At 49.0% G+C, this 27,270-nt stretch overlaps 2 protein-coding genes and 1 long non-coding RNA gene across 8 annotated transcripts in view; 2 read left to right on the top strand and 1 right to left on the bottom strand.

The window, feature by feature from the left end:
* The window catches only part of TSR2 (TSR2 ribosome maturation factor), a 73,069-nt gene that overhangs the window by 14,052 nt on the left and 31,747 nt on the right, over nt 1–27,270 (top strand). The window lies entirely within an intron of this gene.
* FGD1 (FYVE, RhoGEF and PH domain containing 1) overlaps nt 1–27,270 on the bottom strand; it is a 38,175-nt gene that overhangs the window by 9,137 nt on the left and 1,768 nt on the right. For 2 of the 5 annotated variants that reach the window (XR_015159271.1, XM_086388550.1), the window contains exons 2-11: nt 10,812–10,916; nt 10,559–10,732; nt 10,076–10,253; nt 9,512–9,950; nt 8,137–8,226; nt 7,312–7,460; nt 5,256–5,412; nt 5,012–5,150; nt 502–560; nt 222–368 (exon numbers count right to left, since the gene is read on the bottom strand). Coding sequence is in view for 3 of the 5 variants with exons in the window: in XM_086388550.1 (XP_086244676.1) it covers nt 222–368; nt 502–560; nt 5,012–5,150; nt 5,256–5,412; nt 7,312–7,460; nt 8,137–8,226; nt 9,512–9,950; nt 10,076–10,253; nt 10,559–10,732; nt 10,812–10,916 (1,637 nt within the window). In the remaining 2 variants the exon portion in view is untranslated. Of the gene's footprint in view, nt 1–221; nt 369–501; nt 561–5,011; nt 5,151–5,255; nt 5,413–7,311; nt 7,461–8,136; nt 8,227–9,511; nt 9,951–10,075; nt 10,254–10,558; nt 10,733–10,811; nt 10,917–12,765; nt 12,801–27,270 lie in introns of those variants that run through there. The other 3 variants (XR_015159272.1, XM_086388551.1, XM_086388552.1) reach the window with 2 other exon arrangements.
* Nucleotides 18,264–22,067, top strand: LOC147340311 (uncharacterized). The gene is made up of 2 exons (XR_015159298.1): nt 18,264–18,357; nt 21,861–22,067. It is a non-coding gene; the product is annotated as an uncharacterized LOC147340311 (long non-coding RNA).

Here is a 27,270-nt window from a genome sequence, read left to right as displayed (position 1 = left end):
CTAGTTGGTTGGCCTTGGGCAAGTCAGTTCTCTCTAAGTCTTAGTTACATAATCTGTAAAGTTGAGAAAAAAAATGCCCAGTATAGGTGGTAAAAATACAGTGCATTAGTAGAGGAAGGAATGGAGAGCAGGAAGTACAGCCTTGAGTGAGTACCGGGTCAATGTGGCATGGCAGGGTAGGGGTGGTGTAGCCCACTTGCACCCCTACCCCTGGCACTTACTAGTATGAGGTATCGGTCTTGAGTGGTCCCATTTTTTGCTGACAGCTTAAGGATGTGGCCTTCTTTTATGAGCTCTTTGGTGGGGCTGACAATGTCTTCCTCACCTCCTAGCAACTCGTATACCTTCAGCAGCTTGTGCATTCGCTCCTGGTAGTGAGTAAAGGGCAAGGTTTGAGGTTCCGGCCTCCCCTCAGATGTCCACAAGTTGCAAGCCTCCCACTCCCCAGGATGGAGATAGGTGGCTGGCCAAGGAAAGGCAGGGGCTAGAAGGGCCACTCACCATTTTGCGGATGGCAGCATTAGAGTGCTCTGCTGCTGTGGCTATCAGCTCCAGAGACTCTGCAGACAGAGTGGGAGGTCAGATAGGGGCTAGCAGAAAAAAAGGCTTTGGGAGCTTTTCTGCTCCCTGAATACCTCCTCCTGGCCTGACCACACCCTCCCCATTCCAGAAAGTGCGAGCCTCAAAGATGTCCATAGCAACATCACTTAAAATCAGAAAACGACTCGATTAATGCCACAGTAGTAGCAGAACCACAGGACATGAAATAGCTGGCAGCCAATAAAATGGAAGCTTAAGATTATTATTACCACTAACAAAATAACTGTAATAGTTACATCTGTAACTGGAAGGACATATACCCATGTTTAACAAATTATCTCAGGAGCTTCCCTGGTGGCTCAGTGGTAAAGAATCTGCCTGCCAATGCAGGGTTTTATGGGTTTGATCCCTGTTCCGAGAAGATCCCATGTCAGAGGACAACTAGGCCCATGTGCCATAGCTATTGACTTGTGCTCTAGAGCGGTTAGCTGCAACTACTAAAGCCCACGCACCTAGAGCCCATGCTTTGCAACAAGAAAAACCACTGTAACTAGAAGCCTGAGCACTGCAGCTAGAGAGTAGCTCCTGTTCACCACTAGAGAAAGCCCACCTGCAGCAAGGAAGACCCAGTGCAGCAAAAAATAAATAAATAATTAAAAAAAAAAAGTTGTCTCTGCAGCAAAAGAGACACAGATATATAGAACAGTCTTTTGGACTCTGTGGGATAAGGCGAGGGTGGGATGATTTGAGAGAATAACATTGAAATATGTATATTATCATATGTGAAACAGATCGCCAGCCCAGGTTCGATGCATGAGACAGGATGCTCAGGGCTGGTGCACTGGGATGACCCGGAGGGATGGGATGGGGAGGGAGGTGGGAGAGGGGTTCAGGATAGGGAACACATGTACACCCATGGCTGATTCATGTCAATGTATGGCACAAACCACTACAATATTGTAAAGTAACTAGCCTCCAATTAAATAAATTAAAAAAAAAGTTGTCTCTGGATGATGGGACTATGGGTGATTTCACTGTCTTCTTTTTCCAAATTTTTGGCAAAGAATACGTATTAACTTTTATAATCAGAAAACAAGTCATATAAAGAAACAGAGACAGTTCTATTCTTTGTCTCAATAATTCTGATGATAGGAATCTATACTAAGAAAATACGTGTTCTGTGTACAAATACACTTTGTTGCAGTGGTGTTTACAGTAATGTCAAACCAGAAATAATGCAACTGTAGGGGTTCAGTTAAACAGAGTAATGTGCATTCATATAACACAATACTAAACAACCTTTGCAAATGATGCTTTTGTAGGATTTTTCGTGATCTGTGAAATGCTCAGGGTATTTTAGGAAAAGGAAAGGATACAAACTTGTGTATACCACATGATTTCAATGCCACAAATATATGTATAAAAAATACCAGTAAGGAATTATGTCAAAATGTTCCTCACTCTTATTCTCTTATTTGTATCATAGATGATTTTCTTCCTTGCCTCTTTCAGCTTTCCTGTATTTCCATACTTCCTATTGTGACTAGGTATCAGAAAAAAATACGAAATAAATCCCTATGCATCTCCACACACTAATGAATCTTGTCCATGCTTGAGGCCCAGCTGCACTGTACCCCACTCTTGTTTGCATGGTGCTGGATTTTCCCATTCAGAAAATATGCACAGGTGCTTCTGAAGAGAGTCCACATGGTTGACCAAGCAAGTGTTATTTTCCCAGGAGGCTGTCTCTCAATGACCAAGTCTTGGTGCTCAAGATCTGTGATCCCTAACCCAGTTCAGGCCTTTCAGGTGCCAGTCTCCAAGTTCCCAGCCCTTTTCCACCCTAGCTGTCAGAGGGCGCGTTTTTACACACAGCTTGCTGTCACTCCTCTGTTCAAATCTGTCAGTGGTTCTCCTATGCCTGCAGGGTAAAGACCCAGTCCTTTAGCCTGGCATTCTAAGCCCTTGGTCAACAGAGGCGTCTGTTGACCTCTCCAGCCTTCTCCACTTGCACCTCCCTAAACATGTCCTGTCTTGCTTCATCTGGCCAACTCAGTCTTCTGGATTCAGCTCACCTCCTCCAAAAAGCCTTCCCTCAGTACCCAGGCTGGGTTAGGACACTGTCTGGGTTCCCACCTTCCCCTTTGCTCCCTTCTGTCCTGCCAGTCACACTATGTATTCACCATGTATTTACCTATCTGTATCCCTCAGCAGACGAGGAGCTCCCTAGGATGGGGAAAAGGTTCTACCACCTTTTCCTGGGCTCCTGAATAGATGCTTTGCCTAGCATTCTTCAACCCTCATAACAACCTTATGTGCCTTGTTTGTCCAATGAGGAAACTGAGAATCAGAGAGAAGAGGTGCAACCCTAGGCTGTGTGCCCCAGGAGGCAGCAGAGCTGACATTAGAGCTGCCCTTTCTTCCACACATTCTGCATGGAGTATGCTGGGTCGTGGAGGTGGGCAGTGCCCAGGAAAGGGGGCAGGAAGAAGACTCTGGCAAGCTGTGGTCATATAAGCTCAGGCCTGTAGAGGCCACTGGGCTCAGACTAATTTGCTATCAGGAACTCTGTCTGGAGGTATCCTGTGTGAGGGTATAGATGGGCTTTTCCAGGGGTCCAGTGGGTACAGGCTCTGTCTGGTGATTCAGTGTGGGGATTTCAGTCCAGGATTTCTTTTGGGGGTTCAGGCTAGGGAGTGTGGTTTGGGGAGCTTTGTCTAGGAGCTTGGTAGTTTGATCTGGAAGCTCTGATGGGGCCTGGTCTGGGCTGGGCAGTCTAGGATCTTGGTTAGAGTTCAGTCTTGGACTCGGGGGTTGCTGCTCAGGCCAGGAGTTCCAGCTGGCCTGGTTTGGGGAACTCAGTCTAGGGTCCAGGCTCCAGAGTTCAGTCTGGGAAATATAAAGTAGGAAAGTCACTGTGAAATCAGAGATACAATTCAGTGGGGCTCAGATCTGGAGGCACTTTCTGGGGCTCTACCTGGGGATTTTAGTTTGAGGGGTAAAAAAAAAATAGGGAGGTCAACTTAAGATCTTGGACTGGGGAGCCTAGTGAGCACATCTCAGGCTGGCTGTCCTTCAGAAATTCTCATTCTGAGCACCTCAGAAAACTGGACTGGGAAGTTTTCTGAGAGGCTCATCTTTGGGCTCAGTGTGGGGAGTTCAGCTGGCCAAACTCAAGCTCTGAAGTTTATTCTAGGAACTCATATAGGGCTGAGATTGGTATAAAACAGGAAACTAAGTTAGGTGAACTCAATCTGAGGGCTGATTTTAGGAACTCTGTACCTGCTATTGCTTCTGCCTGGGACATGCTCCTCCCTACTCAGCACATGGCTCTCCTCTTCTTATTATTCAGATTTGATTCAAATATCCTCTCTTTTAAGAGGTCACCCAGTCTAAGGTTGGCCCCCCCAGTCATTGTCACATCACCCTCTCATTCTCTGAATCACACATAGCACCTATCTAATGTTCTCCTGTGTATTTATGACTTTTGTCTACTGTCTATCTCCCCGACTAGAATACACATTCCCTGAGTGAGATCAAGGACCTTGTCTGTCTTGTTCACCTTCCATATCCCCTGTGCCTAGGACAACGCACAGAGCACCAAGGTACTCAGTAAATAGATGAAGGAATGATCTATTATGTTAATGAAGGAATAAATGGAAATAACAGTCTGGGGAGAGAAAGCTGGGAAGACTCTGGGGAGCACTCTTGGGGTATAACCCTGAGGAGTGGGTCTCATATTGAAAGAATCAGAATGAAATCCTTGCTAGTGGTTCAATGTGTGAGTACTTGTCTAGGGAGGTGGTATTTTAGCCTAGAGATCCAAATCTGGGAGGCAGAAAATATGGAGTCCAGTCTGGGGTACTCAGTACTAGGGAGGTGATTTTATGGGGTTCTGATGAAAGACTTGGAGGTTCTTTTGGGAGGGTTATTCTGGGTAGTGACTGGTGGGTATGGAATGAAGCTCTAAATGTGGAGAATGGAAAGTCAGGGGCTTGATGAGACACGTCTCTTTCTGGGGAGCTCAGCAGTGGAGATTCAGTAAAGAAAACTTGGCGTGAGAGGGTCAGTCTGGGCTCTTAGCCTGTTGGCTCAGTCCCTGAGGGTTTAAGCTCAGCTTCATTTTGGATTGGGGACAACTTCATTTGAGACCCAGTCAAGGGGTCAGCCTTGGGGTCTTAACCTAGGGAAGAGATCCCTTTAGGGGATCTTTCTGAGTACACCCATCAAACTCTGGAGTTCCAGTTGGAAACTTCAGGCTGGGGGACTCATGAATGTCCTGTCTAGGTGCTCAGGCAGAGACCTCAACCTGGAGGTTCATCTTGGGGTCTCATTCCAGACACTCAAGGTGGGCTTTTCAGTTTGGAGGTCCTACTCTGAGATCTCAATTACATGGCAATGGAAGGCTGACCCTGTTAGTTGTCTTTGGCGGGGGTGGGGTGGGGAGGAGGGCCCAGTTGTATGTACTCACTTTGGGCGTCCTTGCTGTCTGGGGAGCCATGGGGCAGCTTTAACAGATAGTCCTTGAGAAGCAGCTCATAACGGGGGATGCGCTGCACGGGCTCCAGCATGTGGTGCTGCAATGTCAGGTTGCCACAGGCTTCCTCCTTCTGTGACAGGCAGAAGCAGGAGGGTTCAGGTCTGGCCCAAAACCCCTGACCAGGTCCCCACAGACTTGTCCATCTCAGCTGGTCCCATCCAGCTTCACTGCTTACCTGCACCTCATGGATGATCACTTTAAACTGGGTGGAGCGCTCTGTCCAGGTGTTGACCAGCTCCACAGCTCGGTCAAAGTTCTTCACATACTCGCCATACATTTTGAGGAAGGGTGCCAGCTTCTGCAGGATGTCTCCGATGCGTGGGTAGCGGTCCCTGGGGTGGAAACAGGGGCTGACCTGGTTCTGCTGATCCTTGTCCCACACAGTGCCCCCACTCTACAGGCTATTCTTATCCCAGTCCTGGAAATCTACTTCTCAGCCAGTCTGTTCCTTTGGAAATGCTGCTTATATTATAGAATAAGTAGGCTGAAAGGCTCAGCATGACCTAAGACCACAGCCTGGGCCCACCCACCCCAACTCTGCCCTGCCCTGAGCACAAGGGAAGACTCGTCCTGGGATACCTGAAAGGGCCACTTCATACACTGCCTATTGATTCTGTGCCCAGCCTTGTACTGGGTTATTCTGGTGACACAAATAAGCCACACTTAGCTGATCCCTGAGAAGGTCATGGTCTGGTAGGGGAGTCAAAGTAACCAGACCTGGTTGCACTCCTCAAGAGTCACAGTCTATTGGAGGACACACAGAACCAGACCTTCATTGGTCACAGTCTGCTGGGGGAGACAACAAGAAGTGGCCTTGGTTCAGCCCTCAGTGGTCATAGTAGTTGGGGAGATGTAGGAAGTGACTTCATGTAGCATGAACATGCACTTTATCCTGTGGGTGTGGGGAGCATGGAGATGATTTAATCAGGAAGTAAAATGGTCTGGTCTGATTGTTGTTCAGAAAGACCATTATGGAAGGTGGTATAGACACTAAAGGATGAATTGGAAGAGGCGAGCCTGGAAGCCAGGAGACTGCCTATGAACCTTGCCTTTCTACCCCAGGACTCAGCTCAGATCTCACCTCTTCACTGAATCCTTTGTTAACCCCTAAGCTAGTTTTGGTCCCTTTGATTCCCACAGCCTCCCATTCTCAGCTCTATCATAGTACTGATGTGAAAGTGAAACACGGCTGCTCAGTCGTGTTTGTGACCCCATGAACTATAGCCCACCAGTCCTCTGTCCATGGAATTGTTCAGGCAAGAATACTGGAATGGGTAGCCATTCCCTTCTCCAGGGGATCTTCCTGACACAGGGATTGAACCCAGGTATCCTGAATTGCAGGCAGATTCTTTACTGTCTAAGCCACCAGGGAATAACAACAACAACAATCATAGCACTGATTAAAAAATGGCTCACATTCACTTCAGTTCAATTCAGTCACTCAGTCGTGTCCGACTCTTTGCGACCCCACGGACCGCAGCACGCCAGGCCTCCCTGTCCATCACCAACTCCCGGAGTCTACCCAAACTCATGTCCATTGAGTTGGTGATGCCATCCAACCATGTCATCCTTTGTCGTCCCCTTCTCCTTCTGCCTTCAATCTTTCCCAGCATCAGGGTCTTTTCAAATGAGTCAGCTCTTCGCATCAGGTGGCCAAAGTATTGGAGTTTCAGCTTCAACATCAGTCCTTCCAATGAACACTCAGGACTGATCTCCTTCAGAATGGACTGGTTGGATCTCCTTGCAGTCCAAGGGACTCTCAAGAGTCTTCTCCAACACCACAGTTCAAAACTTAGCACTTAACTATATACTGGGTACTATTTTAAGCTCTCTACATGTATCAACTCATTCAGTCCTTAAAATAACCCTACAAGGTAGGCCATTATTATTACCCTCATTTCACAGCTGAGGAAACTAAAGCGCAGTAACTTAAGAAACTTGCTTAACATTACAAATTTAGCAAGTGGCAGAATTGGAATTTGACCCCAACCAATTTGGCTCCTAACCTTATACTTTTTAGGGCTTTGCTATTCTGTTGTAATTTTCTGAGTCCTGATCTTGTTTCATTCTAGATTGAGAGGGCCTGGAAAGCAGAGTTCAGGCCTGATTCTTTTTGTGAAAGGCGATGAGGGGAGAGGGCAGGTAGGAACAAACTCTAGTGCACACATTGGGCCTGGGCTCAGCAGGCAAGTGGACAGGAAGATGGGCAGCCTAGATCTGGGGCCCCTCACCATTCCTCCATGCGCTTCTCTAGCTCAGGCAGCAGGAACTGCTGGTGGAAGCAATAGATGGAGCAGATGTTAGAGAAGATGCCGTGGACGACGTCAGCTGGGAAGGAACTGCGGTTCCGAGCTTCTTCTAGCAGCCGAGCGCAGAACACCTGTGGGGCAGGGCATGTGTGCTCAGCCCAGTGGGGCCTGGGGCTTGGCTGGGAAAGGAGCAGCTTGCAGGTGAGGGCAGTGTTTGTGGGCAGCTCTATGGAGCTTTGGGATCAGCACTGATCTTGATACTGAGGAGTGAGGGAACGGAGTGAGGCTTGTGTGTGGGGTTGATTTCAGGTTGTCAAGGTTAGGATCTAGAGGTAGACATTGGAACAATTAAGTCAGGATCAAGGTCAAGGTAAGAATTTGACTCAGGGTCAGAGAGAAGGTTGGAATTAGATCCATTCATTTAACAAATATTTTTGAGTGTCTACTGTGTGCCAGGCAGTGAACAGACAAAAATTCCTACCCCTAGGGATTCTAGTGGATTTGGGGGTCAGGAATAGGGCCAGGTTTAGAATGAGGGTCAGAGTCTGGTTCACAGCCAGGTTAATTCAGGATCTGGATTAGAGTTGTAGTTAGGGCTTAGGAATGAGGGTTGATACAAAGATCAAGCTTAGGGTGATGAATCAGAGTTGGCTTTAGGGGGACAGGATGGGGGTCAAGGTCAGAGAGGAGCCTTACCACCTCTAGATTCTGGCCCCACTGATAGGGTTAGGCTCAGGCCCTCTCACTTCCTCTTTGGCACCCACCTACCAGATCCTGGTGCCCTGGTGCCCTTGCAGGACCATTCACCTGATCCAGGAGATGGAGCCTGGAAACGTAAGCCTTCTCAGTTTGCAGGAGTTCATTGGCAATGTGGAACACCTTCTGCTGCACAGTCAACTGAAGAGAGAAGAGGCAACTGCTGGTCTATCATCCTGTACCCTAACCTTCACCCAAACCCCTAGAATTCTCAGAATACCATAAATGCTGCTCTATACCTAATGCCACTTAAAGATAACTGTACCTCCCATCCCTGAAGCCATAAGCCCCACAGCTTCACTCCAACTCCCCTGTGTGTCATAAAGGCCACCCCTCAATTCTGATACTGTGTACTTCTCATTCAGCCACTCATTCACCAGGCCACCTGCTCCCTCTATTCACTCTGCATAGTGTAGTGGGTAAGGTGTGGGCTAGAAAGTCAGACTTCCTAGCTAGGTTCAAATTGTAGCTCTGCCATTTACTAGCTTGAATAAGTTGTATAAATGTTCTGTATTTAAGTTTCTTCATCTACATATACAGATAATAATAGGACCTAAGTCCATTTTTAATTTAGTCAACTAAATGATTTAATGTAAGTGAAACATAGCACGCTATGGATTAAGTAGACTATAAATGTTAGTTATTCACCCACTCAGTTCATTGTCAGTAAAGGCTTGCTGAGTACCTGGGGTGCGAGGAAAACCCAAAAGAATAAAAGTGTATAAAACTCATTGCCTGTTGGCCTTCTTGCCTGTTTACTGGACACACATTTGCTGAGTCCCAGACCTTGGCTCCCACATCTGAGCTGGGTTCTGGTGACACAGGTATTCTGGCTATGACCTAATTAAGTGCAAGGATACCTCAGAAGCAGTGTTAGGCTGCTGGGGCACAGAAAGGGATTCCTGCTGCCAAGAGCTTTTGTCCCACAGCCTCAGGCTCCTAGGGGGCTCTAAGTTCTTGTGCCCTTCCAGAGGCCAGCTGTCTGGAAGTCTCTCTGGATGTGACTTTCCATTTTACAAATAAGGAAACTAACATTATGGTGGGGCAGCAGAGGCTTGCCCAACCTCACATAGCTACTGAATCTGGGGATTGTCCAGCTGGAGCAGGACTCTAAAGATCCCCAACCAGAATGCCCATCTTTAAGATGGAAAAACTGAGGCCCAGCTGGTGGTTCTCAGATGAGGGTACAATTTTCCTCATGGGCACTTGGAACTGTGAATGGTCATTTTTGTAGTTACAGTGATGCAGGGACACGGTACAGGTCTGCTACTGATATTTAGTACCAGGGAACCAGGGAAGCCAAACATTCCAAGTGGAAACAATGCCCTATTTTGAGAAATACTGAGCTGGGGAAAGAATCAAGTGTAAAACCCAGGCTTCTGGTTTCTCCACACAGTCCTGCCTCTCAGTGAACGTGGGTCAATACCTCCACGGACTCCTGTCTCTCCACCAGGGGTGCTGGGACTTCTCTGTCCTTCTCATCCTCCTCCTCGTCGTCCTCCTCCTCCAGGTCACTATCAACCTCCTGGGAGCTGGGCCGGTGGGGGTCGGCCAAGGCAACAGGGACACTGGCCAGGGCAGGGGGCCCAGGGCAGAGGCCGTGGCTAGGGGGCCCGTCATCACTGATGAAGCAGGTCTCCTCGCTGTTGGATGGTGAGCTGATGCTGTCAATGCCGCTGTCCCGATTGGGTACCTTCTCGCCATCCCGGGGCCCAGGAGCCAGCAGGAACAGGCAGCGGGATGCCTCGCCCTCGGGGAGCTGGGGCACTGGTGGCTGTGGGGGTGGCTGTGGCAACATGGCTGGCTCTGTGGGACTTGGGCTGGGGCCAGGGGCTGGCCTATCCGAGGCAACAATCACAGGCTCTCTGAGGTGGGTGGTAGACACACATGGAGGCAGGGCATGAGCTTGACTGAGAGGCCTGTCTTACAACTGTCCTTTCTATTCCAGGCCCACCCTCCCCCCACAGGGTCCCCTGGGAGCTGGACTCACCTTTCAAATTTCTCAATCAGTGAGGATACTGCTGCAGAACTGGGGCTGGCCTCTGTCCTGGAGGCCAGGCCCTTGGCTACTCGGGGGTCTGCAGGCAGTGGGCGTGATGGTGGGGGTGGGATGGGCTCAGGTGGTGGGGGCATCCGGGGCATCTGCAGGTAGCTGGGCTTCGGGGGGACTAGAGAGATGGATGGGATAAAGAGGGGAGATCCCAATAGGCTGAGTTTGAAGTTGGCTGTTGCAGCCAGGCCACAAGCCCCTCCACAAACCCCCGGTCTGCACCTTTGCCTGAGACAGGCACAGAACTGGCCTGAGGTGAGATGCCAGTATGTGCTCATTAGCTTTAGGTCATAGCCCTCTGCTCCTAGACTGTGGTGCTTCCTGTCCTTCTAACAAGCCTTCTCCTTGGCCACTGGCAAACCTTCCCCTTCCTCTGTCCCCTCTCCTGGGACATTTCTTTATCCCCTCTCTGGAACCACTTACCCTGTGGCTTTGGGCCCGGTGCCCGCTTCAGTGGCGAAGGACGCTGGCTGGGGGTTTCAGTGGGGGGGCCTGGGTCTGAGCGAAGTCGCTGGGGACCTTCTGGATGAGGCTCAAGGCCCTGGCCAGGGTCAAGGGACAAACTTTTAACCAAGATCCGGTTTCCCTGGTGCATCCCTGCAGAAAGGGAGAAACTGTGCGTTAAGCAACTGATTATCCCAAAGGAGACTGGAAAGTTGTATGTCTTAGCAGGTACCTGTGGTATCGAGTTCCTCTGAACCCCTCTCCTGGCTACATTGTCTTTCTGGGAAACCTTTACTCCAGCAGTCAGATGGGGAGCCAGGCCCAGGGTTGTGGCTAGCTGTTTTCATTAATAGACAAGAGTTCTTTGTGGTTAGTACATTGATTTCTTGTATGTCAGCAGGCATCATTACTAGGGAGTTTAACCAGGCTGGGGGCAGGCACGAGAAGCCTACGGTTTGTGTACATGCTTGCACCGTTTTTTATATAGTCATAGTGAGATGCTGAGCCTAAACCGTTCTTCACATTTTCTTCAGTTCCTGAGGATATCTGGACTCCCTTTTCTACAATTTTATATAGCTGAAAATAATGAAATTATATTTCATGAATAAAAGTTTTGCTTCTTAAAATCCAAGCTTCTCACTAATCTGTACTATCCTCCTCTATTTCCACACCTACACACACCCACACACAGCCAGCACACAGAGTTCAGGTTACAGGAACATCTTTAGGACACCAGGCAAAAAAATTCAGTAAAGTGAGGCCTTTCTGCATTGTCCCTCTTCCTTCACTGTGGGGTCCCTAAACCCACCTCTGTCTTTGGTCCTGGGGGAGATGATGGTCACCCTGAGGTGAGAAGATTCAGTCTGGGAGGTGTGAGGGGACCTCTGCACCCAGAGATGACACATTCTAAGGCAAAGAGTGTGGCAGGGATCTGTGTGTGGCAGGTCTCAGATGATAGAGAAGTCAGGGAGGAAGCAGAGTAGAGAGGGCAAGCCCCGGATGGCAGTTTGATGAGCTGGGTGACCAGCCTGTGGGCAGAAGAGAGCTATGAAAGACCATCGTGTAGGGAAGGATGCAGCAAATAGGTGTCAGGACAAGAGAGGGAGTGGCAGCCAAGAGCCCCCAGAACTCACACCCACACATGGTGCCAATTTTGCCATGCCACAGTCACATGACCTCTCATAGCCACCGAGAGTCTGTTACCCTGTGTCACAGTTTCATACGTGACCAGTCACAAATGGGTTCACTCAGTCACAGAGACACAGGTGTTATTCACACTGTTTCACTGAACTTTGGGGACACAAAATTCAAACATCCAATCGTGCCAAAACGCTTCTGAAAGCCTGGTCACACATAGTCACAAAGATCCACAGTCACAGCTTCACATATTATCATACACCCTCACAGTATTACATGCACTGTCAAACATGGCCATGCACAGTCACAAAGACATAAGTCACACAGTGGCAAATCTACAATTTCACACATAGGCTCATATAACAATCACCTAACCACTTACCATCGTATACCCACTTATATACTCCTCAAATATGGTTCCACTGAGTCACAAAGATATACAGTGCCATTTACACCGTATCTCACAATCTCAGGGCCACAGTGTCATACACACCAGGATATGGTGTTACAGGTTTACACCTGCAAATGGTTCACACAGTCACAAGACTATAGCCATCGGGGGTTATTATACCATGTCATACACAACCTTGCACAATGACTAAACAATACAAAGTCACCTGCCACCATGTACCCAAAATCACAGACACACAATCACACATGGCGTAACTTACTATGTCATACTCATGAAACAAACATGTCCGTGGAGCCCCTGGGTCTTAGGGGCTGAGGTATACACACGACATTTGCCTCCTGGTCTATATAGTCATGGTGTCACATGCAGCCTCTGTTGCAAAAACATACAGCTACAACACAGAAATACTCTACTGGGTCACAGGCAAAAAGAGGAGCAGGAAATTTCAGGTCTCCTAGTCCTGGAGGGAGGGAGTAGCCCAACCTACAGGGTTCCAACAGGTTCCCAGGGTCTCTGACTCCATCAGGCCACAATCCAGTCACAAAGACCCGGGGGTCTCAGGCCATGGTCCCCTCCCAGCCCTGAAGGAACAAGGTGCCCTAGGCCCTGAGCTGAGCCCCCCTCCCCCACTCAGTACCTGGCTTTGGGTGCAGTTTCCTCACTTCCTTTCCCATAGCAGGCAGGGCCCTGGCTGGGAGGGAGGAGGTGCTCCTCTCAGCTCAGCTGGGCTGCTTACCCTGCTCTGCTCAGCATATCCTGGCCTGGTCCTGCCCTGCCCTCCCCCTGGGCGTGGGGTTGATGAGGATGAATCACCTTGAGGGCGGCACATACAGAGACATACTTTGAGAGACCACATGGCCAGAGAAAGTGAAAGACAGAGAGAGAACAGCTGAGAGGTCCAGAGATCCACAGAGCAAAGCCAGACACCCCACCATGCAGACCCCTCTCAGGGTAACACACACGGGTGCCAGGGTCCCAGCAGGTACCTTTTGTCTGCCTCCTTGGGCCTGGAGGCACTCACCTGGCCCTGTCTCCATACCTCAAAGAAGGCAGGCCTCCCTGGGTAAGCCCTCCCTACCCAGTCCATCCAGGGTGGTCAAGCCCCTCTCTAGTTAGGACCCCTCTCTCTCTCTCCACTGTTTGTCCTGGGGATAGGGTAACCATGCCACCCTCTGTGGCCCTGCTCTGGCTCACTCTCTGCTCCCTTCCCACCCACTTCACCTGGGAGCTCACAGGTGAGCTTGCCTCTCCTTTCTCTCTGTCTCCTTGCAGGCAGCCCTGCAGAATGGGACTGATATATTCAGGGACACCCTGGATTCCTAGGTGAGAGGGGCAGATTCTAGCAAAGAGACGAAGGCAGTGAGAGGAGCAGTGACTTGCCCAAGGTCACAAAGCAAGTCAGTGACAGACTTGCAGCAGACTGATCTGAGACCAGACTTCTTAACTCTGCTTTCCAAGAGGTAGCTGGGAAAGAGGGGAACCTACAGGGGCAGAGGTGTGCCCCAGTGCTTCAGAAAGTCAGGAGCCAGTGCAGCTGGTGAGAACAACACCCCCAAGCCTGCCCACAGATTATGACAACAGGGTTTCAATTCAGGAGCCTGAGCCTGGCCAAGAACCAGGCAGGGCTCCACTGAGGGAAGAAGATAGAAGATCCCTCTCTTTCCTATTGCAGTGTTCCCTCCATGTTCCTCTGCCTACATTTTCCTGTCTCCTCCTATGTTTCCCCTTAGTGTCCCCCATGGCTCCACGTGTTGCTCCCTGTAAGTGGCTAACGGACCTCCAGCTCAAGTCATACCACTTATCTGCATAAGAACCTGCCATGAACTCCCCATTGCCCATGGGGAAAATAGAAGCTTCCCAGCTAGTTCTCTATGGCCCCTCACGACCATGCTGAACTCTCTGGCTTCCCTTGGCTTAGTTTAGTCTCCCGAATACTTCTGAGCCCTGCTCTGATCCTAGTAGACTAGGTGCTGGAGAAGGTGAAAATTCTATCTCTGCCTTCAGGGAGCTCCCAGGGGAGGTCTTCCCCTGCCCTAGATACCAGAGCTCTTCCCACTGCCCCATCCCATCCCCACCCCCTTAAGTCCTGCATTGATTTTCTCCAGTCCATTTTTTAAATTAAATTAATTTTTTTGGGCCAAGCTGCTTGACATATGGGATCTTAGTTCCCTGACCAGGGTTGAGACCTGCATCCCTTTATTGAGAGAGTAGCATTGAAACATATTGAAAGCATTACCATATGTAAAATAGATAACCAGTGGGAATTTGCTGTATGATGCAGCAAATTCAACCCGGTGCTCTGTGACAACCAAGGGTGGGAGGTGGGAGGGAGGTTTAAGAGGAAAGGGACATTATATATACCTGTGGCTGATTCATGTTGATGTGTGGCAGAAACCAACACAATATTGTAAAGCAATTATCCTCCAATTAAAATTAATAATAAAAAAAAACCCACCTGTGCACCTTGCAGTGGAAGTGGAGTTTTAACCACTGGACTGCCAGGGGAATCTTCCAGTCCATTTTTTATGGTTGATAATCCATAATATTCTCTCTCACACTTGCACCCACACCCACACACCTGACAAGGTCTTCCACCAGCACTGTCCCTTGACCACTGGGTTTACCAGAGCCCCCAGTACCCATTAGAACAGAGGCCACAAAGGGCACGCCCCCATAGAAAGTCACTTGACCAAAGGCTTTCACTGCAGGGGTCACAGGTTTGGTCCCTGGTCTGAGTGGGGGGACAGTGAGGAAAATTGCAAAGACCCATTGAGAACCACAGAGCTGCTCACAGGTCCACATGCAACGTGTGCAGCACAGGGTGTGCACACATACTTATGCTCAGACATCTCTGGTTGCTAATGGGAAACATGCCCTGGGCACCCTAGGATGCCTAGGTGCAGCCCCTGCTCTGCTGTGGGATGGGGCAAACCCTCCAACAGGCCCTCAGCAGGCCGAAGGGCAATCTTGATCCTGACCCTCAGGGAGCTCCCAATCTCAAAGACAAGAGACTCTCATTCAGGAAAAGCTAAGTTCGGCTCAGGAAGTGCAAGGGGGTCAGCCTGTCGGGACTGGGGAAGCTCAAGGGAGGGAGAGGCCAGGGACAGGATGGCCAGATAAAATACAGGATGCTTGGTTACGTCTGACTTTCAGATAAGCAATGAATAATTTCTTAGTATAAGCATATGTCATGCATACTTAAAAATGTATTTGTTGCTGTTGTTTATTGTTTTAGTCGCTAAGTCGTTTCTGACTTTTTAGCGACCACCATGGACTGTAGTCCACCAGGGTCCTCTGTTCATGGGATTTTCCAGGCAAGAATACTGGAATGGGTTCTCATTTCCTTCTCCAGGGGATCTTCCCAACCCAGGGATAGAACTTGCGTCTCCTGCATTGGCAGGTGGGTTCTTTACCACTGAGCCACCAGGGAAGCCCCAAAGTGTATTATGCTATACTAAAAAATTTTTGTTGTACATTTGAAATTCAAATCTACTTTTTTGGGGTGAGTTCCAAAAGCTCTAGTCAAGAAGGGATTCTAATAAATGAGGAGAAGCCAGGCCTCTGAGGTGGCATGAGGCAAGCTGTGGGTTCTACCCAATTTCCCTTCAGTGGGTGCCTGAATGCTCATGACAGTGACATTATTTCAGGTATAACCTTGAATCTGGTCTTATTTACTAAAAAAAAAAAAAAAAAGTCAACAATTTAAAAACCTGTGGTACTTGACTATTCCAAAGAAGGGTGGCCTGATCACACTTGCTGACCAAACTGCATGGATTAAGATGTTGTGAAGCCTTCACTAGGAATATCTGGCTCAAGAGTAACACAGACCTCAGTTAAATCCTAACACCCTCACTTACTAACTGTGTGACCCTGGGCAAGCCTCTCCATCTATCTGAGCCTCAGTTTCCTTGTGTGGAAAATAGGATAACAATCACAGCCCCCTGGTTTTGAAGAGTCCATGAGACAAAGAAGGGAAAGCACATAGTGCCCCCAGCCCCCCAGCAATGTGGCTTGAACTTGAAAGCCAATAGAACTGCACATCCACAAAGAAACAAAACTATGCACACAGATATATAAACCCAGGGGCCACAGGCTGCAACCCAACACAAAGCTATCAACATACTGAGAAACATGTGCAAACCCAGTCACAGATGAACACAGAATCCAGCCCCACTCTCTGACAGTTCCTCAGATCAGGGCAGGATTTCTACTAGAGACAGAGTGGCAGAGAAAAGACAATGGTACCCCATCCTCCATTCAAATTCAATTAAAATATAGAAACCAAATGCAATCGTAAGTTTCAAGAAGTATAACAGAGTTTGGAATTTTCTCATGACAACTTATTGGTACTGAAATAGCAAAATCACTCCAGAAATTGTTTCTGGTAGCTTCACGGCACTGATTGGCAGGTGCCCTGAGCATGTGCTTCTGGGCTTACTGGCAGAGCAGGTCTACCCCATAGCTGAGTTTGAGGACAAGGACTTTTCCACTGGAACTGGACCCTCACCTCTTTCTGGGAATTTCAGCTCCCAGTTCTCCCCTTCCCTGGCCAGCAGCACCCCCTCTCCCTTCTCCCAGATGTAGCCTTGGCTTAATCTCAAGACAGCTAATAGGGCTGCAGACTGGAACTCAGCCATTAACTCCCTGGTGACCTGGGGGATTGCTTCACAACTCTGGACCCCAATTTCCCCATCTGCAAAATGGGGAGAGTATGTGTGTGCTTCTCATTGTAGGAACTGGTGAGATGCTACTGTGGGCAGAAGCCAGCCCTGGCACTCAGGCCTCCTGACCCCCAGTGCATGTTTCTCTCAGCAACCTCCAGATCCCTGCCTCTCTAGGGTGTGAGATAGGCCCCTGAGACAGCTGAATTCCTGGGGGTGGGGTGGGGTGGGGAAAGAAGAGGGAGTGGAAAAGAACAGCAAATAAGAAAGTGTCCTTTGGGAAGCCAGCTCTGTTGGGGGTGGGGAAGGGGAGCCCCTCAGCTTGAGAAAAAAGCAGAGGATAAAGGTGGGGTAGCTGCCCCACCTCTTTCCACCAGCCCCTTGAATGTGAGGTCCAGCCCAGCTGCACTGCTCTGCTTTTGCAGCCAAACTTGTTTGGCCTGGCAGATGTTCTCTCTGAAAGTTTCAACACAAAGCTCTGTCAAGTATGAGAAGTGCAGGGGGAGCTGTCTATAGGAACCCTGTGGCTAGCTCAGAGTCCTTCCTTGAAGTAGACTGGTCTTGTGAACATAAGGACTCTGCAGAAAAATGGAGGCATCTTCTGCAGAGTGAAGGCATTTTAGGAAAGTAGGAGCCATTCTGGCAAGTAAGGAGCTTCCTAGAGTGTTCCCTTTTGAAAACTGGAGAAACATTCTGTAAAATGGAGGTCTCTTTGATAAAAAAGGAAAAAAATTTTTTCAATTTCTTTGCAATATTCCATTTCTGCAATGTGGAGAAGGTTTCCTCAAAGTGGAGTGACATTCTATAAAGTGAGGAGCGTTCTATAAAGACCCTTTTGTGAAATGCATGACATCTGTAAATGGAATCTGACGAAATACAAGACTGTTCTGTAAAATGGAGGAACTCTTTTGTAAAATGAGATTCCTTTTGTAAAGTGTGGATTCTTGTGTAAAGTGAGGATCCTTGTGTAAAGTGAGAACCTTTCTGTAAAATGGGACAACAATAGAGGATGGTGAGGGTGGTGGTAAACTAGAGAGCATATGCCTCACTTAAAGCAGGGACAGCAGCTTCTCCCCTTTATCTAATTGTCACCTTGCAGTAACAGGGCCCTTACATTTTCAGGTCTTCCAATATTTCAAGAAAATCAGAAATCCAGATTTTGTGTGAAATTTCCTAATTTTAAAAACACTGAGTAGGTCAAATGAAATTTGTGAGTTAGATTCAACTTGTGGGCCACCACTTTGCAATATCTGAGTTGGATGGTCCCTAAGGCCCCTTCCACATCTGCTGTTTACTTCCTGCCCTATCTGACATGCTATGGCCCTGGGGCAGCAGCTTTGGAGTCTCTCCTCCACCCTCTGGAAGGGCCCAGTCTCCTAGGGACCTGAGGAGTTTCAGAGAGCTGGCTCATGCAATACTTGTCAGCAGTTCCCTGAACTGGAACCTGCCTTTTGTTCTGTCTTGTCTTCTGCCCTGTTTAGGATGCCTGGTGAAAAAAGCAGGAGATTGCAAGAACTTTTAGAACTCTCTGGAACTCAAGGTGCTTACTTTTTTATGGAGGATATAAGGTATGAGGATTCAACTGTTTGTTGAGCTCCTACTCTGCTCCAGGCATTGTTTCCTATATGGCACTGTCCTAACAACTCTGTATGCTCAGTTCAGTTCAGTCGCTCAGTTGTGTCTGACTCTTTGTGACCCCATGAATCGCAGCACACCAAGCCTCCCTGTCCATCACCAACTCCCGGAGTTCACTCAGACTCACGTCCATCGAGTCAGTGATGCCATCCAGCCATCTCATCCTCTGTTGTCCCCTTCTCTTCCTGCCCCCAATCCCTCCCAGCATCAGAGTCTTTTCCAATGAGTCAACTCTTCACATGAGGTGACCAAAGTATTGGAGTTTCAGCTTTAGCATCATTCCTTCCAAAGAAATCCCAGGGCTGATCTCCTTCAGAATGGACTGGTTGGATCTCCTTGCAGTCCAAGGGACTCTCAAGAGTCTTCTCCAACTCCACAGTTCAAAAGCATCAATTCTTTGGTGCTCAGCCTTCTTCACAGTCCAACTCTCACATCCATACATGACCACAGGAAAAACCATAGCCTTGACTAGACGGACCTTTGTTGGCAAATTAATGTCTCTGCTTTTGAATATGCTACCTAGGTTGGTCATAACTTTCCTTCCAAGGAGTAAGCGTCTTTTAATTTCATGGCTGCAGTCATCATCTGCAGTGATTTTGGAGCCCAAAATAAAGTCTGACACTGTTTCCACTGTTTCCCCATCTATTTCCCATGAAGTGATGGGACCGGATGCCATGATCTTCGTTTTCTGAATGTTGAGCTTTAAGCCAACTTTTTCACTCTCCTCTTTCACTTTCATCAAGATGCTTTTTAGTTCTGTATTCTCTGTATGTTTTTAGCTCCATTTTACAGATGAGGAAACTGAGGCACAGAGAAACAAAATAACTTGCTTGAGGAAGTGGTTGAACTGAGATTGGATCCCAAGTGTGTTTGTGTCCAGAGTCACAGAGCACATCCTCACTCAATGTCTGCTGAATTGGGGAAGAAATCACACTGAGGAGGGGGGAGGGAAGAGAACTTTCTAAAGGAAACGGGTTTTGAGTTCAGTCGTCCAGGAAGTGTTTTTTCATGTATAGATGGACTGGGCACAGTCCTGCAGGCAAGGGAAGAAAACTGAGCAAAAGTTTGGATACTAGGGGTGGGGCGGTAAAGCATGTGTTTGAAGGGCACAGTGAATAGAATCCTGGGTTTGTAAGAATAGGAAAGAATAGAAGGAAGGGGCCGAAAAGGCCACAAGACAGGCAGGCGCTCTCCTCCTCCACCAACCACTGCTACCAAGATACAGACCCATAGGGGCCACGCAGAGATAGGCACTAGTACAGAAACACATACACACAGTCTACATACAGAGAGACCCACATACAGAAACAACTGGAAAAGGCTCAAGGGTTCAGACAGAGCCAAGGTGACACAAAACAAGAATAAAGGAACACTTAACATATACAGACCTAGAGACACACACAGACACACATGGGTATATAATAACATACACATGGAAATACATAATAACAAGAATATTAAGATATACACAAAACAGACCCATGGAGACAAAAACACTTAGGCAGCCAGGCACATGTGCCCTCATGTGCATACATACACACACACACACAACAGCCATAAGGGAGCACAGACAGCCTATCTCTCTTCTAGTTTCTTGATTACTGTGAGGGCCTAACCAACTCCTCCCAGCGTCTCTGGACCTGAGGCCAGAGAAGGCTGGGAGTGGTAGCTCCACCCCCAGGGAGGGGCTGGGGACTTAAGAGGACAGGAAGGGAAGGGAGTGGAGCTGCAGCTGGGAGCACTGGGGGCAGTAATTACCCGGTGCTGGGGCTGCCACGCTGGCTGGGATTTCCCTCCCCTTGAGGACAAAGCCACTGGGGAATGGCCCCTCTGACCCCTGCTGTGTGTGACCCCAGAGCCCCCAACACTTACCCATCCCTCCTCCCCACTTCCCCGAGACCCAGTCAAAATTGAGATTTCGTGACACAGAGAAATCATGAGGGGAAAAAGACAGAGAGAGACCGGGACAAAGACAGGAAAACTACAGAGACCCAGAAATTCGGACAGCTAGAGAGGGAGTCAGGAAAAAAGGGGTGGGGCGAGTCAGAAGAGAGACAGTGACACTGAGAGATGCAGGCCCAGAGAGGCAAAGGGGACAAAAAGGGCAGACCAGGGCCACTTGTTGAACATGGCTACAATGTGCTCTACTTGTGGCATTTAATCCTAACCACCCTAGGAGGTGAGGATGCTAACTCCATTTTGTATATGAGAAAACTGACGTTCAGAGGGGTGAGGTGATTTGCTCAGGATCACATGAAAGTAGAAAGTGGCAGAGCTGGGGAGGGGGCTCTCACCACTGCCTGCCCCTGCCAGGGACATGGGAGAAAGGGGTTCTCCGGAGACAGAAGCTGTCTGGAGACTCAAAGTCCTGAACTCCCAAAGAGATGCAGTGTGAAAGAGCCCAGCACCTTCCCTGCCCCCCTCCCCTGTGTCCCCGGTGGGGGAGGGGGCCGTGGCTACACCTGGAACGCATTAGGCAGGGAGGCCCAGTCTAGGCGAGCAGGGAAGCTGCAGAAGGGGGAGCAGGGAAGGTGAAGGTGAAGTTGAAGGCAGCAGCGTGGGAAGTGGCAAGGGCCTAGAAGGCCCAGGCAGAAGAGCTTCTGTGCCAGCTTGAGCTTCTTGGGGCTGTGCTGCCAGTCCCGCCCTTCCCGCTTTCTTCAGGAGCCCTCCCTCCCTGACTTAACCCCTTCTCAGTGGAAGTGCCGCTGAGGGCTGAAAGCTGCCAGCAACAGCAATGGGAAAAGCCTTCAGTTCCCTCTCTGGGCCTCAGCCACACACCTGTGCCCCTCACCCTCCCGTCCTTAGTCTGGGGCCCAGATGGACACAGTTGACACTGACTGGGCACTGCCACACAGATGCCCCTTTTCCAGGCTCCTCACACTCAGTGCATTCTAAACCCCAGCTCTACCCCAGCTCCTAGTGGCTCCTCCTCCTGCTTCCCCACCCCAGGAACTGCACCTCCAGCCACCCAGTTCCCAAAGCCAGAGATTTGGCTTTCTTTGAGACTCCTCCTGCTCCTTCAACTCACTTGAGTCCAGCCAGACCCCAAGTCCTGTAGACTCAACTTCTTTGGAGGGCAGGAATCCATAGGCTATTTTTCCCAGTCCAGCCTCCTAACCGGTTTCCCTCCCATCCTCAGGGTCCTCCTGAGGTATTCTCCACACCACAACCAGCTTATGAAAACACAATCCCCTTCAATTTTTGCAGCCTGGTGGTGGGCTCCCATTGCCTCTGGAGTGAACTCCAAAACTGAGTGCAGGGACAAGTAAGGCCCAGCTAGAGAATACTTCCCCACCCCCACCCTCCAGGCACAAAGGCCTCTTGTCTGTTCCTCGAAAGTGCTCTCCTCTGCCTGGGGCTTTGGCACATGTCATTCTCGTGGGCCTGAACAGCTTTTCTGCTTCTCCTTACCTCTGGACTCCTATTTATCCTTCAGATCTCAGCTCAAGTGTCCTCTCTTTTACCTGCCTGCCCCCTCCTCATCTGTTCCTGCAGCATCTGTGCTTGGAATTACCTGTCATGTCTTCCCTGCTAGAAAGGAGCTCCACGAGGACAGGGACTGAGCCTGCCTTGTTGTCCAGCCAGCAACTCAGAGGGCCAAGCAAAAAGTAGGTACTCAATAAACATTTGTTAAATAAAGAAATGTCCTCCTCCCTCCTCTCTTTCACTCTGCCTTATCTGCTTACCAAGAACTTATTGATGCCCTATTATATACCAGACAAATGTGATGAACAGGTCCTCCTTGTTACATATGGGGAAATGAAGGCGTTGTGGTGGGAAGGGAAGCCTGAGGGCACAGTGAATTAGGAGTGCTGAGTTCCTTCTGCTGCTAGCCTCATCCCTGTCTCCAGTCCTCTGTGTTGTGGTAGCTTTTGGAGACGTCATGCCTTCCAGGTCCAAGGAACTGGGTATTGGACCCTGGAGAGGCTGGACTCACTATTCCAGGGAAGACTGCTCTCTACAGTTGAGGGCAGTTAACTCTTCCAGGCTGGGCATCAGGAGACTACACTTCCTGTCCTCTTTCCAGACAGGTCCTAGCCACACCCAGACAGTGTCTGGCCAGCTCCACATCTGCCTAAGGCATTTAGCTAACTGGCCTCCAGAAAGCCATGGCTGGCATCTGTCTGGGGCACTGTTAGCTACCACTCACCCTTGAAGGACGAAGTAGCCCCAGCCAGGCCGTCCCCTAGAGGCAGAGGAACCTGAAAGGGTGGAGGAATGGGGGCGCCAACCATCTGCAATTGGAGACTTCAATTCTTTTAGTCCTTTTTGTAGCTACCTTTGTTGTATTTGTTTGGGAGGTCCCAGGTGACTAGGAACTAAATCTGGGTCCTTTCTCAGACACTCCTCTGGAATCTCAAACTGCTGATCTCCAAAAACCACCAGCAGAGCCCACTGCCCCCTCCTTTCAGGAGTCCTCTCTTCTTTCCATGAGCAACCTTCCTCTAAGGCCTCTCAGGATGCCCTCATCAGGGAAAACATGGAGGGAGTCACAGGAATTTACTAATGTTTGGTTTGCTTTTCAGGAATACTCCCTTCATTCTGTGCAACAGCCAATACCCTGGGTATATGTGAAATGGATCTCAGCTTTATGCAAATATACTTTAAAAACTGCTCCTCCCCCTATCCCAAATGGCATTTCTAAGGCAAATTTTGGGCAAGTAACAAATGATTCACCAGAAGGTGACTCTGCTGACCTCACTATCTATGTCTTCAAGGATGGGACTGGCCCCCAGAACCATGTACACTCTCCCCATGAGCTGCTGTGTGGCTGGTGGTACTCATTGGTGGTGGAAAAATGCCCAAACATCTCTGGCCTAGAACTCTCTTCAGAGCTTTCCAACCCTACATCCAAATGCCTGTTGGCCACATCCACCCAGGTGTCCCTCCAGGACTCTCAAATGCAACAGGTTTCAAATGTACCTCAGTATCTTCCCTCAGACCTGCTCCTTCTCTTGCAAGTAGGTGGCCCCACCACTATCTACCAGGTCACTGTAGTTGATTTCAGAAAACAACTCAGAAACATCCTGGACTTTTCTCTCTTCCTCAGCCTCTACATCCAAGATCTGTCCATGTTAGCACCAAAATACCTCTCAGATCTTACCTTCTGCACCTGCCATTTCTCTAATCCAAACTATCATCACCTCTTGCTTGGATGACTGCAATCTCTACCTGCCTGTCTCCGACCCCACTCTTGTGGGGTCCTACCATCCACTCTTCCACATACAGCCATGGAGAATTCTTAAACACCCATATCTGAGCACATCAAAATTCCCCTTTGCCATCAGGATAAAGTTCCTTCACCAGCCTTATCTTTCCGCTTCTCCCAATGTCAACCCCTGTGCCAGGATGCCTCATGTCTCAGTGCCTTTGCTCATACTGAACTTCCTACCTGAACTGCCTCCATGTTCCTCCTAGCTCTGAAAACCTTGCTGACACCCTTCTAGAGCCCTTCCTTTGGGCCAGGCCTTGTGCTGGATGCTGCTGATACCAAGGTTTCCTCTGTCCCAGAGTCCCAGAACTGTAACTGCCTTCCAACTTGAATGGCCAAATGGCAGCCATTCACAAGAGCTGGGCATAAAGGGTAAACTGAGGCTCCCAGTGTCTGTGCTTATATGGGTGAGAGGTTGACTCACTCCCTTTAGCTTAGATCCCATGCCTCCCTTCAGGGTTGGAAGTTATGGTGAGGTGGCCAAAAAAGGGCCCTGGGAAAACAACGTCAGAGTAGAGGCTGATGTGGTATCCTAATGATACTGACTCACTGTAGGATCACAGCTAAACTGCCTCTCAGAGTCTCCATGGTCCCAGCTCAAGAATGGTGCCCATTCTAGGCTATATATCAGAATCACCTGGGGAGTTTTCATAATTGATTCCTGGGTTGCAACCCCAAGATTCTGGAGCTCTGAGGTAGAGTCTGGAAATCACATTTACTTTTTCAAAGTCAACAAGGGATTCTGATTTTCATCTAGTTTAGGAAATCCAGGACCAGATTGTGACAAGGGACCTTTCCAGCTCCAATTCTAACTCTTAGTGTGTCAGATGATGCCCTAGGCTCCAAATCAGGAGAAGCCAGCCCCTCTTGCTGCCTCCCTCAACTCAGTCCTTCCACTACCCACTTTAACACCAGGCTTTAATGCTTTGCAACCCTTTCAACCGAGCTAAGGTCAAGTCCCAAGCTATCTCCCAACCAGCATCTAGAAAGATATTCCCAAAGCTGAGGAAGAGGGTAGGGTTCTTCCCAAATCTCTATGAACAAACCTATACCTGGGAACTCCTTTCTGACTCTCTCAAAGCACTCTCTTGTATCTCAGAGAGGTTATCTCAGTAACCCAATAAGGCCTCACATTTTATTAACCTGGGAAATGGGCATAAAAACAATCATCCAACCCCTGGATAGGAATCAGGGTAACTAAAAGACAAAGCACTTTGAAGCAATTCAAAGCTTTCCCATGGATAAGATATTAATATATTATTTTAAAAAGCACCCCCCCGCACACATATACCACCAGGATGGACCGCTGGCTCCTAAGGATGGTGATTCTATAAAGGCTTCAGCAGTCTGAGGGAGGAAGCCAGGAGGCACACAGAAATGTTAACATATGGACTAAAAATGTTTCAACCCTTTAATTGAAACTTAAGACTCTCTCTCTCTCTCTCTCTCTCTCTCACACACACACACACACACACCCTACAATCACCAACCCTGCCCTCTTTGGGCCAATTATAGGCGAGTCCTGTAGAGAAAGAAGCAAGTCACTTGTGCCTACTCCTGGGTTGGCCAGGCAGTGGGGGAGGAGGGCTCTCACGCCCCATGCTGCTGTGAATCACATGGCTCAGTGCTTGTCTTGCCAGGGCCTGAGTAATTCCTCCGCCTCCACTTCAGAAGGTTTTTCTTTTTTTAAATTTTATTTCATTCTGCAGGCTTTGCAACCACTATCTCATAGACTCCTCATGGCATTCTATAAATGAGGAAATTTGAGGCTCAAAGAAGGAAAGTCACTCACCCAGGGTCCTACAGTGAGTTAGTGAGGAATGGTTGAATGAGAAGTCAGGTCCTTCCCTGACACCTTTCTTATTCCCACTTCTCATCTTGAAGTGAAAAAATAGAAAAAGACACCCACCAATGACTAAGGCCTTTTAATACTGTTTGTCAGTCCTAAAAGAAATCAGCCCTGAATATTCATTGGAAGGACTGATGCTGAAGCTCCAATACTTTGGCCACCTAATGCAAACAACTGACTCATTAGAAAAGACCCTGATGCTGGGAAAGACTGAAGGCAGGAGGAGAAGGGGCTGAGAGGATGAGATGGTTGGATGGCATCACAGACTCGATGGACAGGAGTTTGCACAAGCTCCAGGAGTTGGTGATGAACAGGGAAGCCTGACATGCTGCAGTCCATGGGGTTGCAAAGAGTTGGACACGATTGAGTAACTGAACTAAACTACTAAGGCAGGGACTTCATTGGGAAAAAAGAGTGTAGGAAATTTGTGCTGCTTTTTGTGGGGAGGAGGGGAGTGATTCATGATGGGTATTGTGATTGTAATTTGGAAGGACTGGTGGAGTGGGAAGAATCACTGCTGTGTATTGATCAGAGGCCAGAGACCAGGGGCCCAGATGCTGCCCAGCTACTGACTCCCATACCAAGAGTATCTGGAGGGCAAGAGTTCAGTTGTCCTTCTCTTAGACAAATAGTTACTGAGCTCCTACTATGTGGCCCCTTTGTATCTGTTTAGGCATTTGTTCAACAAGGATTTATTAAGCATCTATTGTATGCTAGCCACTATGCCAGTTGCTGGGGATCCAATGATGAACAGAACAGATACAGTCCCCTTGCCCTCATGGAGCTCACATTCTAGTTGAGGAAGACAGGCAATAAATAAGTAGACACATAGAATAAGATAACTGCATATGTACCAAGTGCAAGGATGGAAGTGCACTGGCAACTTCGATGGACACCCACAAGGGCCCCTACCTAAAGTGATCAGGGAAGGTCTCTCAGAGGAGTTGACATTTGAGCTGAGACCTGAAGGGTAAGAAACAAGCCAGGTGGAGAGCTGGGGGAAGAGCTGCCAGGCAGAGGGAAAAGCAGATGCAAAAGCCCTGAGGTGGGAGTGCTTGTGGCATGTTTTGGAATCTGAAAGAAGGTGCTGCAATAAAGTGGGTGAGTAACCTGCTCCACACAGTGTCTGTCAAGGGGAGTTTGGAAAGTCAGCAGGAGCAACATGCAGGCAGGGTGTTAAAGGCCTATTGTTAGCTGATTTATCTCCAGCCCATTTGGAGGGAGCCCCTGAGGTTCCACGACTAGCTCAAGGTCACAAGAGCAGCAAGGGACACAAGTTGCTCATACTTATATGCTTTGCTAATGGTACTTGGTGCTGGTCCACAGTCCCCTAAATCTGAGGAGCCTGGGATGTGGGCCCTGGGAGGTCCCAGAGGCTCAACAGCTCCTTCATTGTTGCCTAGTGGAAGGCACTGTTCTTCCTCCATGGCTCCTGGGCTCAGGTCCACATGGTATGTTCCCAGATAGAGGAGGCCCTGCTGGACTCCTCAGACACTCAGGTCTTTGCAGCATGAAGGCCTCTCCAGGCAGTGGTCAGTGGTCCCAGCTTGACCTAGAGCCACTCCAATCTGCAAATCCAAGTTCAAGCATCCTGACTTCTCACAACCAATCTTGTAGTCCTGCACCTCTCCAGCTCTGCTACAACTGGCTTTTGCACCGCCCCCTCCAACCATCACCACCTTTCTGCTATCCCCCTACCTATCACCACCTCCAGCCCTTCCCTCCAACTTGATCTCCAAGGTCCACCTCTTAAGACCACCTTTCTCTCTCATCAGCACCTTTCAC

Source organism: Bos grunniens, chromosome X (genome assembly GCF_055505025.1).
Source record: "Bos grunniens cultivar Pamir isolate PY7600 chromosome X, Bosgru_T2T1.0, whole genome shotgun sequence".
NCBI lineage: Eukaryota > Metazoa > Chordata > Mammalia > Artiodactyla > Bovidae > Bos > Bos grunniens.
The sequence above is the reverse complement of the archived record's forward strand: the minus strand, read 5'-3'. Positions and strand labels throughout refer to the sequence as shown.